This window comes from Oncorhynchus clarkii, chromosome 4, assembly GCF_045791955.1.
Source record: "Oncorhynchus clarkii lewisi isolate Uvic-CL-2024 chromosome 4, UVic_Ocla_1.0, whole genome shotgun sequence".
NCBI classification, from domain to species: domain Eukaryota; kingdom Metazoa; phylum Chordata; class Actinopteri; order Salmoniformes; family Salmonidae; genus Oncorhynchus; species Oncorhynchus clarkii.
The window spans coordinates 37,169,553-37,184,881 of record NC_092150.1 but is presented as its reverse complement, the minus strand read 5'-3'; the positions used below and the strand labels follow the sequence as shown (position 1 = coordinate 37,184,881).

Genomic DNA, 15,329 nt, shown 5'->3' with positions numbered 1-15,329 from the left:
TAAAAGGCATTTGATTGGTGTAAACCACAATGCATCAGTGATGTGAACATGGGCGAAACACCAGTTTCCTTCCACCATATTGTTTTGCCCCAGTCTCAGCACTATTCCCTTTAAATCCAAGTCATATTGAGATTGGCTTAATAATTGAAATGTAACCTATGACCTGACCCCACAATGCAAGAAGTGACTTCCCCCCCAAAAACACTATACAACAATATTTACTATGTATCTTACAGGATGAATGTGCAACAAGCTCTCACTGCAGAATCCGTTTGTCCATAAACGTCAAATTTCAAAGGTCATTCATTCCGAATGATTAAGGGTCAAGGTTTGGGATAGGGTTCAAGCAAAACAACTCCAAGGTTGAGTTTAGGCATCAACTCTGAATGGTTAAAGTAACTGCCCAGTGTTTCCAGATTTCTATTAAATATGCTTACAATATAAATGTTTTTCCTTCCAATTAGTTTTTATTAAGTATGCTAAAAAACTGCTTTTCTGAGTTGGAATGGTGTGGATTTATACCGATCATAAAAAATATGCACGCAAGTAGACCGCTGATTGGCCAGCTCATCCTCCTCAAGGAGATGACATCATGTTCTATGAGGAAATTGCAAGCATTTTTTAAATGGTCTGTTTGAGGCGGATTTTTTTTTAACGTGTTTTTTCTCCAATTATATGCTTTGGTCACAAATGTGAGTATATGACTAGTCAACTCGTAACCAAATGATGTTGTTAACAGAATATGAACTCTTCAAAGTAAGGGTTGAGGTTTGTGATAGGGTTAAAACAAAAAACAGTGCCTAGAACTGGGATTGAGCTCGCGACCCCCGGAGCCGGAGCTTGCGACCCCCGGAGCCGGAGCTTATGGCTTACAACCATCCGGCATCCCCGTCCACAACGCTGTAGAAAACTGTAAGTCTACTTGGTGGTTATATCACTCGCCCTTTCCCCTAGTGGCCGGTTTTGTAATAATCTCCCGATGTCCTGCTTACCTGGACAGATGTCGAATTTCACAGTGGATCTTGAGCGACCAAGCTGGAATGAGGACAGGATTGGATGATTAGGAAACAACGACTACCCTTTCTTTCACTGCCTTTTTTCTTCAATATACCTTTATGCAGAAAGTGCACACCAGTTCTGCCCACTGTAACAATCAATGTGCCCATGTGTGCATGTGACTGATCCACCTGATTCTCTATGTGATCTATTGACAGTGGAGAGAGAGAGAGCTCGACATGATTGTAACACGAGACAAAATTCACAAATTCTACACTACAATGTAGTCCGGTCTTAAAGATGCAATATGCAGAAATCGCTCCGCCATTTCCTGGTTGCTAAAATTGTACAGTAGCATTTGTTGGACTTGAAAAGCAAATTGGTACAATTTAAGGTCATGTGGCAATCAATAATGCAGGCACTAGGGATGGGAGCGTGAGGGTCTGTGCAGATGAGATGTAGTCGTTGTCTGTGTGCATCTGTAAGTTGATGTTTGTATCTGGTGTAGATTTTTAATTTTTTTTTATGACAAATCAAATATTTTTTAAAGAACAGGAGCACGAGGGTTTGATTTCTAAAAGATGTGTCCTGAGATTTGGTCTAAAGTCCTAAATGAATCAGGAATGAGCAAGGTCAACTATACCATAAGGACCCCTTATTCATGTCCCCATTACATGTTGTGCAAAAAGACTCACTCATGGTATGTAAAGTTTAAACAAACAATATTGGAATCACCATGGTCACAACCATAAATGGTCAACTCCATCTGCCTGATAGATTAAGATGGAATATTCATTTTTCTTCAAATATGTTACGTTTAATTAGGTTTTAGTTATTAAGAAACTGAGAGAGAAAAAAATGCTACTGTGTATACCACTACAATGAAGAAGAAAACAAGATATACAGTACCAGTCAAACGTTTGGACACACCTACTCATTCCAGGGTTTTCATTATTTTTTTACTATTTTCTACATTGTAGAATAATAGCAAAGATATCAAAACTATGAAATAACCCATATGCAATAATGTAGTAACCAATGTTAAACAAGTCAAAATATTTGTTATATTTAAGATTCTTCAAAGTAGCCACCCTTTGCCTTGATGATAGCTTTGCACACTCTTGACATTCTCTTAACCAGCTTCATGAGGTAGTCACCTGGAATGCACTTCAATTAACAGGTATGCCTTGTTACAAGTTAATTTGTGGATTTTTTTCCCCTTCTTAATGGGTTTGAGCCAATCAGTTAGGGGGGTGATAAAAAAGAAGATGGCCTTTTACAAAATAGGGCTAAGTCCATATTATGGCAAGAACAGCTCAAATAACCAAAGAGAGACGCCAGTCCATAATTATTTTAAGATAGTCAATGCGGAAAATGTAAAGAACTTTAAAGGTTTCTTCAAGTGCCGTCGCAAAAACAATCATGCTCTATGATGAAATTGGCTCTCATGAAGTCCGCCACAGGAAAGGAATACCCAGAGTTACCTCTTCTGTAGAGGATAAGTTCATTAGAGTTACCAGACTCAGAAATTGCATATAACACAGAGTTCAAGTAACAGACATCTCAACATCAACTGTTCAGGGGAGGCCTTCGTGGTCGAATTGGTGCAAAGAAACCACTACTAAAGGACACCAATAAGAAGAAGAGACTTGCTTGGGCCATAAAACCCAAGCAATGGACATTAGCCGGTGGAAATCTGTCCTTTGGTCTGATGAGTCCAAATTTGATATTTTTGGTTCCAACCGCCGTGTCTGTGAGACGCAGAGTAGGTGAACGGATGATCTCCGCATGTGTGGTTCCCACCGTGAAGCATAGAAAATCAGGTGTGATGGTGTGGGGGTGTTTTGCTGGTGACACTGTCAGTGATTTATTTAGAATTCAAGACACACTTACCCAGCATGGCTACCACAGCATTCTGCAGTGATACACCATCCCATCTGGTTTGGGCTTAGTGTGACTATCATTTGTTTTTCAACAGGACAATGACCCAAAACACACCTCCAAGCTTTGTAAGGGCTATTTGACCTTGGAGAGTGATGGAGCGCTGCATCAGATGACCTGGCCTCCACAATCACCCGACCTCAACCCAATTGAGATGGTTTGGGATGAGTTGGACCACAGAGTGAAGGAAAAGCAGCCAACAAGTGCTCAGCATATGCGGAAACACATTCAAGACTGTTGGAAAAGCATTCCTCATTAAGCTGGTTGAGAGAATGCCAAGAGTGTGCAAAGCTGTCATCAAGGCAAAGGGTGGCTACTTTGATGTCTTCACTATTATTCAACAATATAAATATTTAAAAATATATATTTTCAAAAAAAAATCTTCTCCATCAGATGTTTGTCAACTCAATTCCATCAGAGTGCTGAAAGATCTGATTAGAGTGGTTCTTTTTTTAATGGGATTTTTCAAATGTTTGTATTTAACTCATTTTTAGAGGCAAAAATATGTTTGTTTTGAGTATCTGTGGTCAACTCCGTCAGAGGCTTGTCAATATTTGAATCACTGTTGTGCAACATATTTCTACATTTACATTTTGGTCATTTCCAGGCGCTCTTATCCAAAGCAACTTACAGTCAGTGTGAGCATACATGTTCATATTTCATACATGTTGCTCAACAATTTAAGTATTTGCTGTGCAAGATCTAAGGGATAATGTTTGCTTTATAAATGTTGTTTTATGTTCTAAATCTAGAAAAATATACCAAAATGCTAATGGAATTAGCTCTGGAGCATATAATAGTGCTATAAAATATTATATTTCTACTGCATATTTAAAAATCTAAAGTTAGAATTAAACAATCAAGGTGTTTAAACACTTGTTGGACAATAATTGTACAAATGAAATGCCTTTTATGGTGACTGAAGGAGTTTACATAAATCCAACAAGTTGCATTTTATGAAGACATTTTGGGGGGGGGGGGTTGTGTGATAGCTGATACTTTGGTCTATCAAGCATATAGATTAAGACAAATATCTGTGGGAAAAAAAGTTTAGATTGTCCAGTCTTTCAAGAATTCTTGAGCTCTAAAAACAGGAAAATTTTCTCTCAGCCTCATGGCAAAATGTGTAATAAACTATGTGGTTCGAGCCCTGAATGCTGATTTGGCTGGAAGCCACGGTGTATCAGACCAGAGGTATTACGGAACGTATTTGATCAAATATTACTGTTCTAATTACGTTGGTAACCAGTTTATATGATCAATAAGGCACCTGGGGGGGTATGTAGCCAATATAACAAGGCTAAGGGAAGTGTCCAGGCACTCCGCATTGCATCGTGCGTAAGAACAGCCATGGTATATTGGCCATATACCACACCTCCTCGTGCCTTATTGCTTAAAAATAGCATGAGATGAGCTATTAAACTACACCTTTTTTTCTGTGTCCCATGGCAACAAAAAGGTTTGGGAGGGGGTCTTGCTCGAACCTTGCGGGCCATTTTGCGCTACGCCACTGCCGAAGACCGGGAGCTATCACTCTTCCATCCTCCCTTCTTGTTTCCCTACTCCCTCTTGCTGAAGATGTAAGTGCCTTAGACAGGTGTCTGCTGCTGCTTGTCTCAAACCCTCAACACAGGCTGCTGAGCTCGGCAAAGCCTAATTAAGATCAATATTTGAATGTTTTGTAAAAGCGCACAAGAAAAGGGAGAAGAGAGAGAGAGGTGTGTGTGTGTGTGTTCTCCGCAGTAGCATAAAAAATAAACTTATTATAAACAGAGTGGCTATTCCATTAATAAAGATCAGTTTCTTTGTGAGATATGATTTATTAGCTCTCTCTCCTCACTCATCCAACTTTTTTCTTTCCTTCTGTCATTACCTCTTTCCCTACATTATCTTCATGGCTCATAGATTCAAGATGTGCAAGTATTGGATAAAGTAAACTGACTTTTTCACTGACTCAATGTAAGCTTTGGCAAACGCCTAACAACATGTAGGCAGGTATGTAGGGTTTTCTGTCAAATCTCCATTTAACATGTTGCCTCTTTCTGTTGACCTTCTATTGGCTTCATAAAGTGTGTGTGTGTCCCTTTAGAAATTGAAACTGATTCCTTAAGACCAGCATTTAAGACTTTAAGATGGCCACAAAAACTCTGTCTCTGATAACCTTAACTCCCCCCCCCCCCCCCCCCCCCCACACACACACACACACACACAGACACACACACAGTAGACTTTGGAAAGAAGAGGGTTAACTTTGCCCAAAGCTTGGGCTTGTGCCCACCCTGCTCAAATAATCTCCCACTCGCTATGTAGGATCTCCCGCGTGCTGATGTCCATTTTTGCTTAAAATCGGTAAGAACTGCACCAGCAGCGAACACCCAATATGCAAAGACACAAAGGAATCCCTGACTTCTTCTAAATGTATGTCTCAAGGCCTCGGCCACACACACTTCCCTCTCACAATGAATGGACCAAATGGCAGATCTTCTTAAATGTGGCATTTCAATGCGGACTGCTTAGCTTGGCGTTTGGGGTCCGGCTCCTGCTTATTTGATAAAACCCCAACCCCCGTTATGATGACTTAGTGCACCTTAAACTTCAAATACCTTGATATTTCTGTCCCGTTTTCATCTTACAGTCCTACTTTTCTTTTCATCTTAGCCAGCAGATTTGAGCCAGGAAGAGAGAATGCGTCCCAACTGGCACCCTACATAGTGCACTACATTTGACCAGAGCCCTATTGGCCATAGTCAAAAGTGGTGCACTACATTCGGGATAAGATGCCATTTGGGAGGCAAATAGTGTATTTCACATCTGTAGTGTTGGACAGGAAGTTGAGCTCAGCGCAGTGTCAGGACGCACACAGTGTATTTCACAGCTGTAGTGTTGGACAGGAAGTTGAGCTCAGCGCAGTCAGGTTCAGGTTTTATGGTGGCTATTGGCTACTCTTCTGCCCTATTCATCTCATATTATACCTGACTAAGTTAACTTACTGCTTGCCCTCCACCTTTTTTTCCATCTCAATATCACTAGACCACACGAGTCTGGGGGCCTAGGGGCCATGTAGGTTAATTTGACAATGCACTACCATTACGCATTGCCCCTTAACCATTATTAACTTAGGCTACTGACGTTTTTCATCGTATCACTAGACCACACCAGTCTCTCTCTGCAGGGCCTAAAGGGCTATGAAAAATGTATTATTTTAATTTATACTTAACAAAAATAGAAATGCAACATGCAACATTTTCAAACATTTTACTATATGGAAATCGGTCCATTTAAATACATTCCGTAGGCTCTAATCAATGGATTTCACATGACTGGGAATACAGATATGCATCTGTTGGTCACAAATACCTTTTTAGAAAAAAAGGTAGGGGCATGCCACACCTGTCAGGTGGATGGATTATTTTGGCAAAGGAGGAACGCTCACTAACAGGGATGTAGATACATTTGTGCACACAATTTAAGAGAAATAAGCTTTTTGTGCATATGAAACAATTCTGGGTTATTTTTATTTTAGCTCATGAAACATGGGACCAACACTTTACATGTTGCGTTTGTATTTTTGTTCAGTGTAATATGACAAAGAACTATTCTTCCATTATGCTTTAATTGCCCCTCGACTAAACGCCTAACCCAATTTGCAGAGAAAAGACACAAGTGGGCAGAATCTCAGTATTCATCCTACCCTCCCTTGAGACGAATATCACTGGTATCGACGTTCTGCTCAACCTTCTGCTTTGATTTTCTTTAGCCCGGGAGCCTCTCCAGATGAAGACGTATGTCTCCATGATGGGGGGGCGTACATTGCGCGTTCCGCGCACGATGGGGGAGCACGTTGCACGCGAAGTTTAATTATTTGTCGATCCGCGGAGATGGGTCGGCATACAATTTGTAGTTAATTGCGACTTAAAACCCCGAGCAGTGGCCATCACGTGGAATAGCCTAATTGTAATTAATCCCCCCACACCAATCGCCCTACGGAAAATGTGGCTTGATTTTATAGGGGCGTGGTACTAAATCCATCACCACATAGGGTGGACTCGTGATTAGGGAGGTCTGGCCCGGGGATGCCAGGTTCTTTCAGACCACAGCTGCATAGGACATGTGTCCTTGTATGTGGTATAATATACATCAAATACGAAGCGTATAATCACACCTCTCCAACTTTTACCATCCCACTTCATCCCAATATTATCTCATGCTTTTTTTCTATACGCTTTTCATTAGGTGTTTCATTCAGTTTTGAAGTGAAACCTGAGACAACTTTTTGTTGTATGATTTCGTGTATCAATCGTGTGGAAGTTAGCTAGCCTAGCGGAGCGCCTCCCGCGTACCTTACATGTGCCTGCCTCTCTCCTCTCCGTGCAGTAGCACGATCTCGTCGCTAGAGGGGGGAGATGAACCTGTTCCGCGAGCATGAGTTCTGCGTTCCGACAGCTGCCGGCTGGTCCCAGCGCGAGATGTTGCTATAGGATAATGCAAATCCACCGCTGTCATCTTCTCCCATTGGTCCGTCACATACGAGGTGGGAGGGTCGGGCGCGTGGTGTCTTTAAAAGTGCAAATTGCCTTTCCCAGCGTCTCAGTGACACTGCGATGTTGCGCTGCACTGCAGAGCCGAAAGTCACGGCCATCTGCCGGATAGAGAGAGCCAACTGTGAAAGGAATTAATCAGCTCACACACACATATACACACACTCTCACACACAGGACGCAACGTTCCCAGAGTGAAAGGGAAAACCGTGGGGACCGGCGCATTCGTGAGTACACAGCAAACTGATACATCTGGACTGACCATTCAGAAACGGCACCAGTTAGTCCTGTGTCCCACCACCGCTTAAGGAATATCTATTTTTACTATACATACCTATGTTTTTGCTTGTAAGAACCCTTGAGAACTGTTTTTCTCCGAACCATTCCATTGTGGACTCCAGCAGATGCAGAAAGTGGGAGTTTTTTTATTTTATTATTATTTTTTATACGCATCTTTTACGCGCGCGTGTCTAGTGCACAGTGACTTTTTTTCCGAGCAGTCATGCTCGTGTCTTGTGTGGAAAGTTTTATTTTGGTCATATGTAACACATGCTGCATGCTGCAGTAACTTCAGTCGCGAGCATCGCGAGCCTTCCTGCTCTCCTCCTGCAGAGAGCCTGGACTCGCTGTCCTTGCGTCAGTCGAGGCGAAGAAGAAGGATACAGGAAAATATATAAAAAAAATTAAACAGACAACAAGAGAGTAACAACTCCAGAACAGGAGATGAGAAAATAAAACCATCTCCTGTGCTGCTTTCCTTCACAACCACTGACTGAAGGACATTAAATCAGAAGGCGCGAGTCGGTACAGAGGTGGAGGGAGTACAGGACCGGTTGGTGTCTCCAAATTTCACCAGGGGGCTCGAGTTTCAGCCGGCCCTGGGCCGTGGTATTAAAAAGTTAATTTGACCTGGGATAAATTGTCAACAAGAAAATTGGCAGAGGAGAACTGGCAGGTGTACAAGTTCATTTGCGTGCATACATATATTAACACCGGCGCCGCTATACATAGTAGTTGTTTTAAGGACTAGCAGTTTAATACGAAGTACCCCTTCATCTATACAACCTTACAACTCCACGCACCGGGCACACAGACGTCCTCTTCGAATCGAAGAAGCAATCTGCATCCGCGAGGGCTGCCCAGTGTCCTGCCCGGTGTTGGTTTGGCTGTGAGGGCGGGAGTCGTCGCATGGACTGACATGGCCACCGACCTCGCCATGAGCGCAGAGCTGCCCAATAGCCCACTGGCCATCGAGTACGTCAACGACTTCGACCTAATGAAGTTCGAAGTAAAGAAGGAACCTCCAGAGGCTGACCGTTACTGCCACCGCCTCCCCCCGGGATCCCTCTCCTCCACCCCGATTAGCACGCCCTGCTCCTCCGTGCCTTCCTCGCCCAGCTTCTGCGCCCCCAGCCCCGGTGGCCAGTCGAGCCAAAACCTGGCCAACGGCATCAACAGCAACAACAGCGGCAGCAGCAACACCCAGAGCGTTGGCGGTAAGCCTCAGTTGGAGGACCTGTACTGGATCCCCAGCTACCAGCACCACATCAACCCCGAAGCCCTCAACCTGACCCCCGAGGATGCGGTGGAGGCCCTCATCGGCAACGCCCATCACCACCATCACCACCACCAGGGCTACGAGGGCTTCCGCGGCCAGCAGTATGTAGGGGAGGATCTATCCGCGACATCGGCCGGTCACCATCACCAGGCCCACCATCACCACCACCACGGACACCGCCTCGAGGACCGCTTCTCGGACGAGCAGCTGGTCAGCATGACAGTGCGCGAGCTCAACCGGCAACTGAGGGGGTTCAGCAAAGAGGAGGTGATCCGCCTAAAGCAGAAGAGACGCACGCTCAAGAACCGAGGTTACGCGCAGTCCTGCCGCTACAAGCGCGTGCAGCAGAGGCACATGCTGGAGAGCGAGAAGTGCACGCTCCTGAGCCAGGTGGAACAGCTGAAGCAGGACGTTGCGCGCTTGGCCAAAGAGCGGGACCTCTACAAGGAGAAGTACGACAAGCTGGCGAGCCGAAGCTACAACGGTTGCGGGCCGGGTAACAACAACAGAGACCCCTCCAACGGAAACCACGGGAAACTGGCCTCCACGGAATTCTTCATGTAAGAGACTTATTCGTGACATGACTTTTGCCCCCTTCTTAAACGTATTTAAATTTACATTTAATTTTAAATATATTATTTATATTTTTCTTGTTGCATTTTTTGTTTACAGTTATTCCTTTAGGAAAAACACTCAGTGTACATTTTAAAAGTACAACATAGCATAATGCTTCATATTTAAAGAAACAAGCAAGGTAGGTGCGCACATAGGCTAAGTAGCCAATTTTATGTGCGCAGATATAATTGTTCGATAAGTCTTAAAGATGCTCTTTGAATGAACTTCAATACACCAAGACCTCTTGATCTCGACATGGGATCACAAACTGTCAAATCAATAGACTGATTAATATTTTATGATGCAAAAGATCTCAGAGAAACCCTGATTAACATTTGGAGTCTTGTGAATCAAACTTGGCAAAGTAGACCTACTGAACAGAAAAAACAAAACTGAAATCCCTATGTTTTTCTCAGACAATAAATCCCTACTTGTTTGTTTTGATTCTTTATATGGCGTCTTAAAAGAGAGCCTTGAGCATCTTGAAGCTGGTGGGACTCAAGGAAGAGAACCCGGTATTTATTTTATCATCATTGGGACTGAATTGAAATCAAAGTGATCGAACCACGGAAAAAGCAATACACCTTTGCAGCTCCTGCAAGCCCCGTTGATGTACCGGACTCTGATGATGGAGGGGACTCCCTGATATAGCCTTCCATCCCCGTTAACGGAAAGGGAACATTTGAATATTGCAAGTCTAGTTCCATCCCTTTTAGCAACCCTGCATGCAGGACATGTATGGTACGGTAACCCAAACCTCCAGTCATCTAACACGAAAGCATGGCCCATGGTTCTTTCCTCCTGTCTTGGTACTTTCCTCTCCTCCTCTCTCATCCTTCTCTTCCTATATTAAGGCCAAGGACGCGTCTTAACCGATATTTTCAATCGATTTTTCTATTGTTTTAAAACAAAACAAAAACAAAACAAAAATAAATGATCAACTGGGCCAGATATTAGACTTTATTTATTCCCAAGTGTACATATGTGTAGAGAACAGTTTTTGTGTTATTTAGTTACCTTACTTTTCAAAGCTTTTGTTGCTCGATGATGATTCAGAACGTCTTAATACAATGTTACAGCATGCAAATAGTCTACGATATCCTCTTACTTCTACTGGACATGTGGCCCATATGATGTAAACGAGAAGCCTAACTGCACTAAGATAAGAAACATTTTTGGGGTAACATTTTTTTTGTTATGGCGTATTGATAGTTATGGTAATAAGGTGGATATAGAAATTCGATGGGAGGTGATTTACATAATAGCTACAAATATAAGGATGGCATTCGCTGCTAAAACTCTATGCACCAACTTAACTAAACTCTTAATTCATGGATTTTTTAAAAATTGTTTAATAATAATAATAATAATAGAGGTGATCTGGCGGCTTGTGAATACTAATTAATTAAGTCCGCAGTACGGTGTCTTATAGCTCAATATATCTTCTGTCTGATCTGATGTGTTGAGAGATGGCTACAGAGGATGCTTGTTTTTTGGCATACAAATTAGAATATTTTGAGCTGAGGGTATGGTGCCGACTTAGACTAACTAACAAATCCTTACAGTCATCAAGAAATCCCTGGATCGTGTGTTACCTGCTGCCTAGATATATGGTGTGCAATATTGTGCAGCAGTTCTGAACCACTTTGTCAATGCCAGTTGTTAGTGCAAGGCTGATGGCGACCTGTGAAGGAATACAGCCAGGTTGACACAAGGATAATTATGAGAGGTGTTTGCAAGTCGAATCATAATTAAGTGGAATATAGGTGTTGTTTTTTACCTCCCAACATGCTGCAACAGAAGAAGATAATTAATTATCTTGGATAATTGCATAGATTTTAAGTGAACTTCATTGTGGTGCAAATGCAATTCGTCTTAACTTAACGAAATAACTTATTTTGGTACTTTGTCTGATATTAAACATTTTACAAAAATATGTCCTATTTTAGTGAAAAGTTATTATTGATCGATTATCAATCAATTCATTCATTACTCAGACAATAAAGCGGAGAGATGTGTCATTGGCCTCAGAGATTTATCCTGTGTTTTTGGTGCTAAAATTATTTAGAATTTTTAGAATTCCAACGTGAAACAGGCCTAAACACCAGCATCATGGCAAGATGGTGAAGTATATTCTGCACTGTGCTGTCGATGCCGCGTTGCCGTGAAAGTCGGAACTAGGAAACTCGGAAATATCCGACTTCCGAGTTTCCTAGTTCCGACTAGTATGTGAACGCTATATCTTTAGGCTATATATGATTTCTATATATTTATTCGAGAAACGTTTAAATGTCCCAAGTGTGAATAAGTCAAAACAAAGACATGTTTCAAAATGGAATGTTGTTGAGAATCTTGTTTTCAAAATGTTTAATAAAAAATTCTGTCCAAAATCTGTTCATCCTTCCCCATGTCTTTCGTTTAAATGTGCCTTCAAGCATTGAACAGTTAGGCTCCGCCGAAAATATAATGTTTACTCAATACACACAAAAGGTTAAAACATGTACAGTAGCCTTATAAGAAAATAAAAAGCAGTTTTTTTATAGGCCTATGAATTATTTCGAAAATAATTGTGCAAATGAAACACCTCTCGCCTGAAGCGCTCGCCTGTTTGCAATAGTAAAGACCTGGATTGCCTTTAGAGAACGAATATCTCACATGTTCAATTAAATTACAGATGTTCTAATTTTTAGAATATCCAGTTAAACACCAGCGGATGTTTTAGCTATAACCGAGCAATTCAAGAATCGTGTGTGTGTGTATATATATATATTACACACACACACACACACACACACACACACACACACACACACACACACACACACACACACACACACACACACACACACACACATATATATAGGCCTAAATGGAAAAAAATAAATCAGGAAAAATGCAATGACAATTTTCTAATTAGCCTATAGGCTAGCTCAGAGTTAAACAAATTAACGTACTTTTAATAGTTTAGATATCCTATGTTTGTGGATTAGGCTATATTTAAACTACTTTTCAGGTTCTGCAACGATTGGCCATCTAAATAAGCTACTGAGCTCCAACGAAATGAGAAGCAATCTGTTGCAAAAAGTATAACACACAGAACCGAAACCACAATACTCATATTTGTTTTATTTAAAATGTACAATTATGATATTATTATTATGACCCTTTCATCATTATCCTGACGTTCTTGTTGTGCTGTATTTTAACCGAGATGAGCTACACGTGAACTTGCCTACTTTCCTCATGTCAAACGAAACAGTGTAATCTATATCACACATCAACCGCAATTTCTGTAAGGACACACGTTAGTCTAATTTAACCGCCGTTCGACAGAAGATGGGCACGAGCTTCTCCAAGTCCCTCTGCTCGGTATCCGGTAACGCCACTGGACCAAATAGTCTTTCTATACAGCCGTTTAGGCTAGTCAACTACTCTGTGCAGCCCTTTCTCCACTGATCACGAGCTTCCCACTGGGCAAAAACTGTTTACATGTCATTTCAACAAAAACATTCTATGTGATGAGGTTGAATCAACGTGGAAAACTGATTGGACTTCAAATAAGGGAATTTCGTAACTTTTAACCTAAATCCAATGACATGTGCATGTTTTTCTTGAATTCACGTTAGTTGAAAACTCAACGAAATGTAAATCAAAACTAGATGTTGAACTTAGTCTGTGCCCAGTGGGTTGTATTGTCCGGGGAAAGCCCTGCGCGTCACCATGTGATGGATGGATGGCTCATGGACTTCGCGCACGTTTACTGCTCTGGGCTGGCAATGCTCGCACGGCAAAGGGGGAGGTTCAGAGACGTCGCTGGTGTAAAAGGTAGGAGAGCAGACATCTCTCTCTAAGCGCAGTGAGCATGTTTCTTTGTAATGTGGAGTGTTTAAACAGTGCGTTTAGAGCAGCCAGGCCTAATTTGGGTCCATCCCTTACAAAACAAGAATGCAGTTATAGTGCATTATAACTGCAGTATGCTGCAATCTTGTTTTGTAAGGGATGGACCAAAATTAGGCCTGACTGCTCTAAACACACTGTTTAAACACTCCACATTACAAACTAATTACTGCAGTAATTATGCAGTGAACTGCAGTTACAGTGCAGTATTACTGAAGTTCATCTGCAGTATTCTGCAATTACTTCATCCAAAATACCACAGTTGACTTTTAGTGCAGTTTCAAAACTAAACTTTTTATGCAAAGGATTCATTCAGGTGTGTGTGTGTGTGTGTGTGTGTGTGTGTGAATGACACAGTGGGGGTCGGTGCTGTTTAAGATGAGGGGGACAATACTTTTTTTTATGAGCATGACCTTATTTCTATTACAGCATATTCAATGACTGTCATTCATATTCCGTTCACCCAGCTCAATGTAACATCAATAGGTTTAGGTTACTACATGATACTAGAATTTTCCCTGTACCCATCATGAGGTTGCTACAACCTAGCCTATGAATGAAAGTTTACTATGTAGGTGCACAGGTTTAGAGAAAAATGTGAGTAATCAAGGTGGCAGACAGTGACACTGTCAATACTGCCTTGCACACTCTTGCCTGCATCTAGCTGACCTAGAGTGCAATCCTTAGTCCAACAGTTGCAAACTAGAGTTTCTATTGTAGAAATTCAGGTATGTTTATCCCTGTTTTGTTGCATTTGTTTTTGTTTAAGAAACGTTTTTCAACAGAATCAGCGGAATGAATACAGTGCCATGATAAGTATTTTCCTTCATTCTAATTTTCTCTACTTTCGCATATTTTTGATAATAAATGTTATCAGGTCTTCAATCAAAACCTAATATTTGATCAAGGGAACTTGAGTGAACAAGTAACACAACAATTACATACTTATTTCATTCATTTTATAAACAAAGTTAAGCAACACCCAATGCCCCTGTGTGAAAAAGTAATTGACCCCTTGTGTAACCGGTGTGAAATGGTTAGCTGGGTACGCGCTAATAGCGTTTCAATCAATGACATCTCTGGCTCTGAGACTCGAAGTAGTTGTTTCCCTTGCTCTGCAAGGACTGCGGCTTTTGTGGAGCGATAGGTAATGATGCTTCGAGGGTGACTGTTGTCGATGCTTGCAGAGGGTCCCTGGTTCGAGCCCAGGTAGGGGCGAGGAGAGCGACTGAAGCAAAACTGTTACACTTGCACTCAATAACTGGTGTGCTACCTTTAGCTGCAATGACTCCAACCAAACCCTTCTTGTAGTTGTTGATCAGTCTCTCAAGTCGCTGTGGAGGATTTTTGGATGACTCTTCCATGAAGAACTGCTGTAACTTAGTGACATTTGTGGGTTTCCAAGCATGAACTGCTCGTTTCAAGTCCTGCCACAACATCTCAATTGGGATTAAGTCTGGACTTTGATTAGGCCATCCCAAAACGTCAAATTTGCTGCTTTTTAGCCATTTTCACGTAGACTTGATTGTGTGTTTTGGATCATTGTTTTTCTGCATGACCCAGTTGCGCTTCAGCTTCAGCTCACAAACAGATGGCCTGTTATTCTCCTGTAGAATTCTCTGATACAGAGCAGAATTCATGGTTCCTTCTATTAAGGAAAGCCGTCCAGACCCTGAGGCAGCAAAGCATTCCTTACTATCACACTGCCACCACCATGCTTGACCGTTGGTATGAGGTTCAGTTTTGGTTTTCACCAGGCATAATGTGACCCATGTTTTCCAAAA

At 41.8% G+C, this 15,329-nt stretch overlaps 1 protein-coding gene across 1 annotated transcript; it reads left to right on the top strand.

Moving 5' to 3' along the window:
* The first annotated feature begins 7,527 nt into the window (after nt 1–7,527).
* Nucleotides 7,528–12,035, top strand: LOC139406772 (transcription factor MafAa-like). The gene has a single exon (XM_071149796.1). It carries the CDS (start codon nt 8,674–8,676, stop codon nt 9,595–9,597), a length of 924 nt encoding a protein of 307 aa, XP_071005897.1. The 5' UTR covers nt 7,528–8,673; the 3' UTR covers nt 9,598–12,035.
* Nucleotides 12,036–15,329: the final 3,294 nt, after the last annotated feature.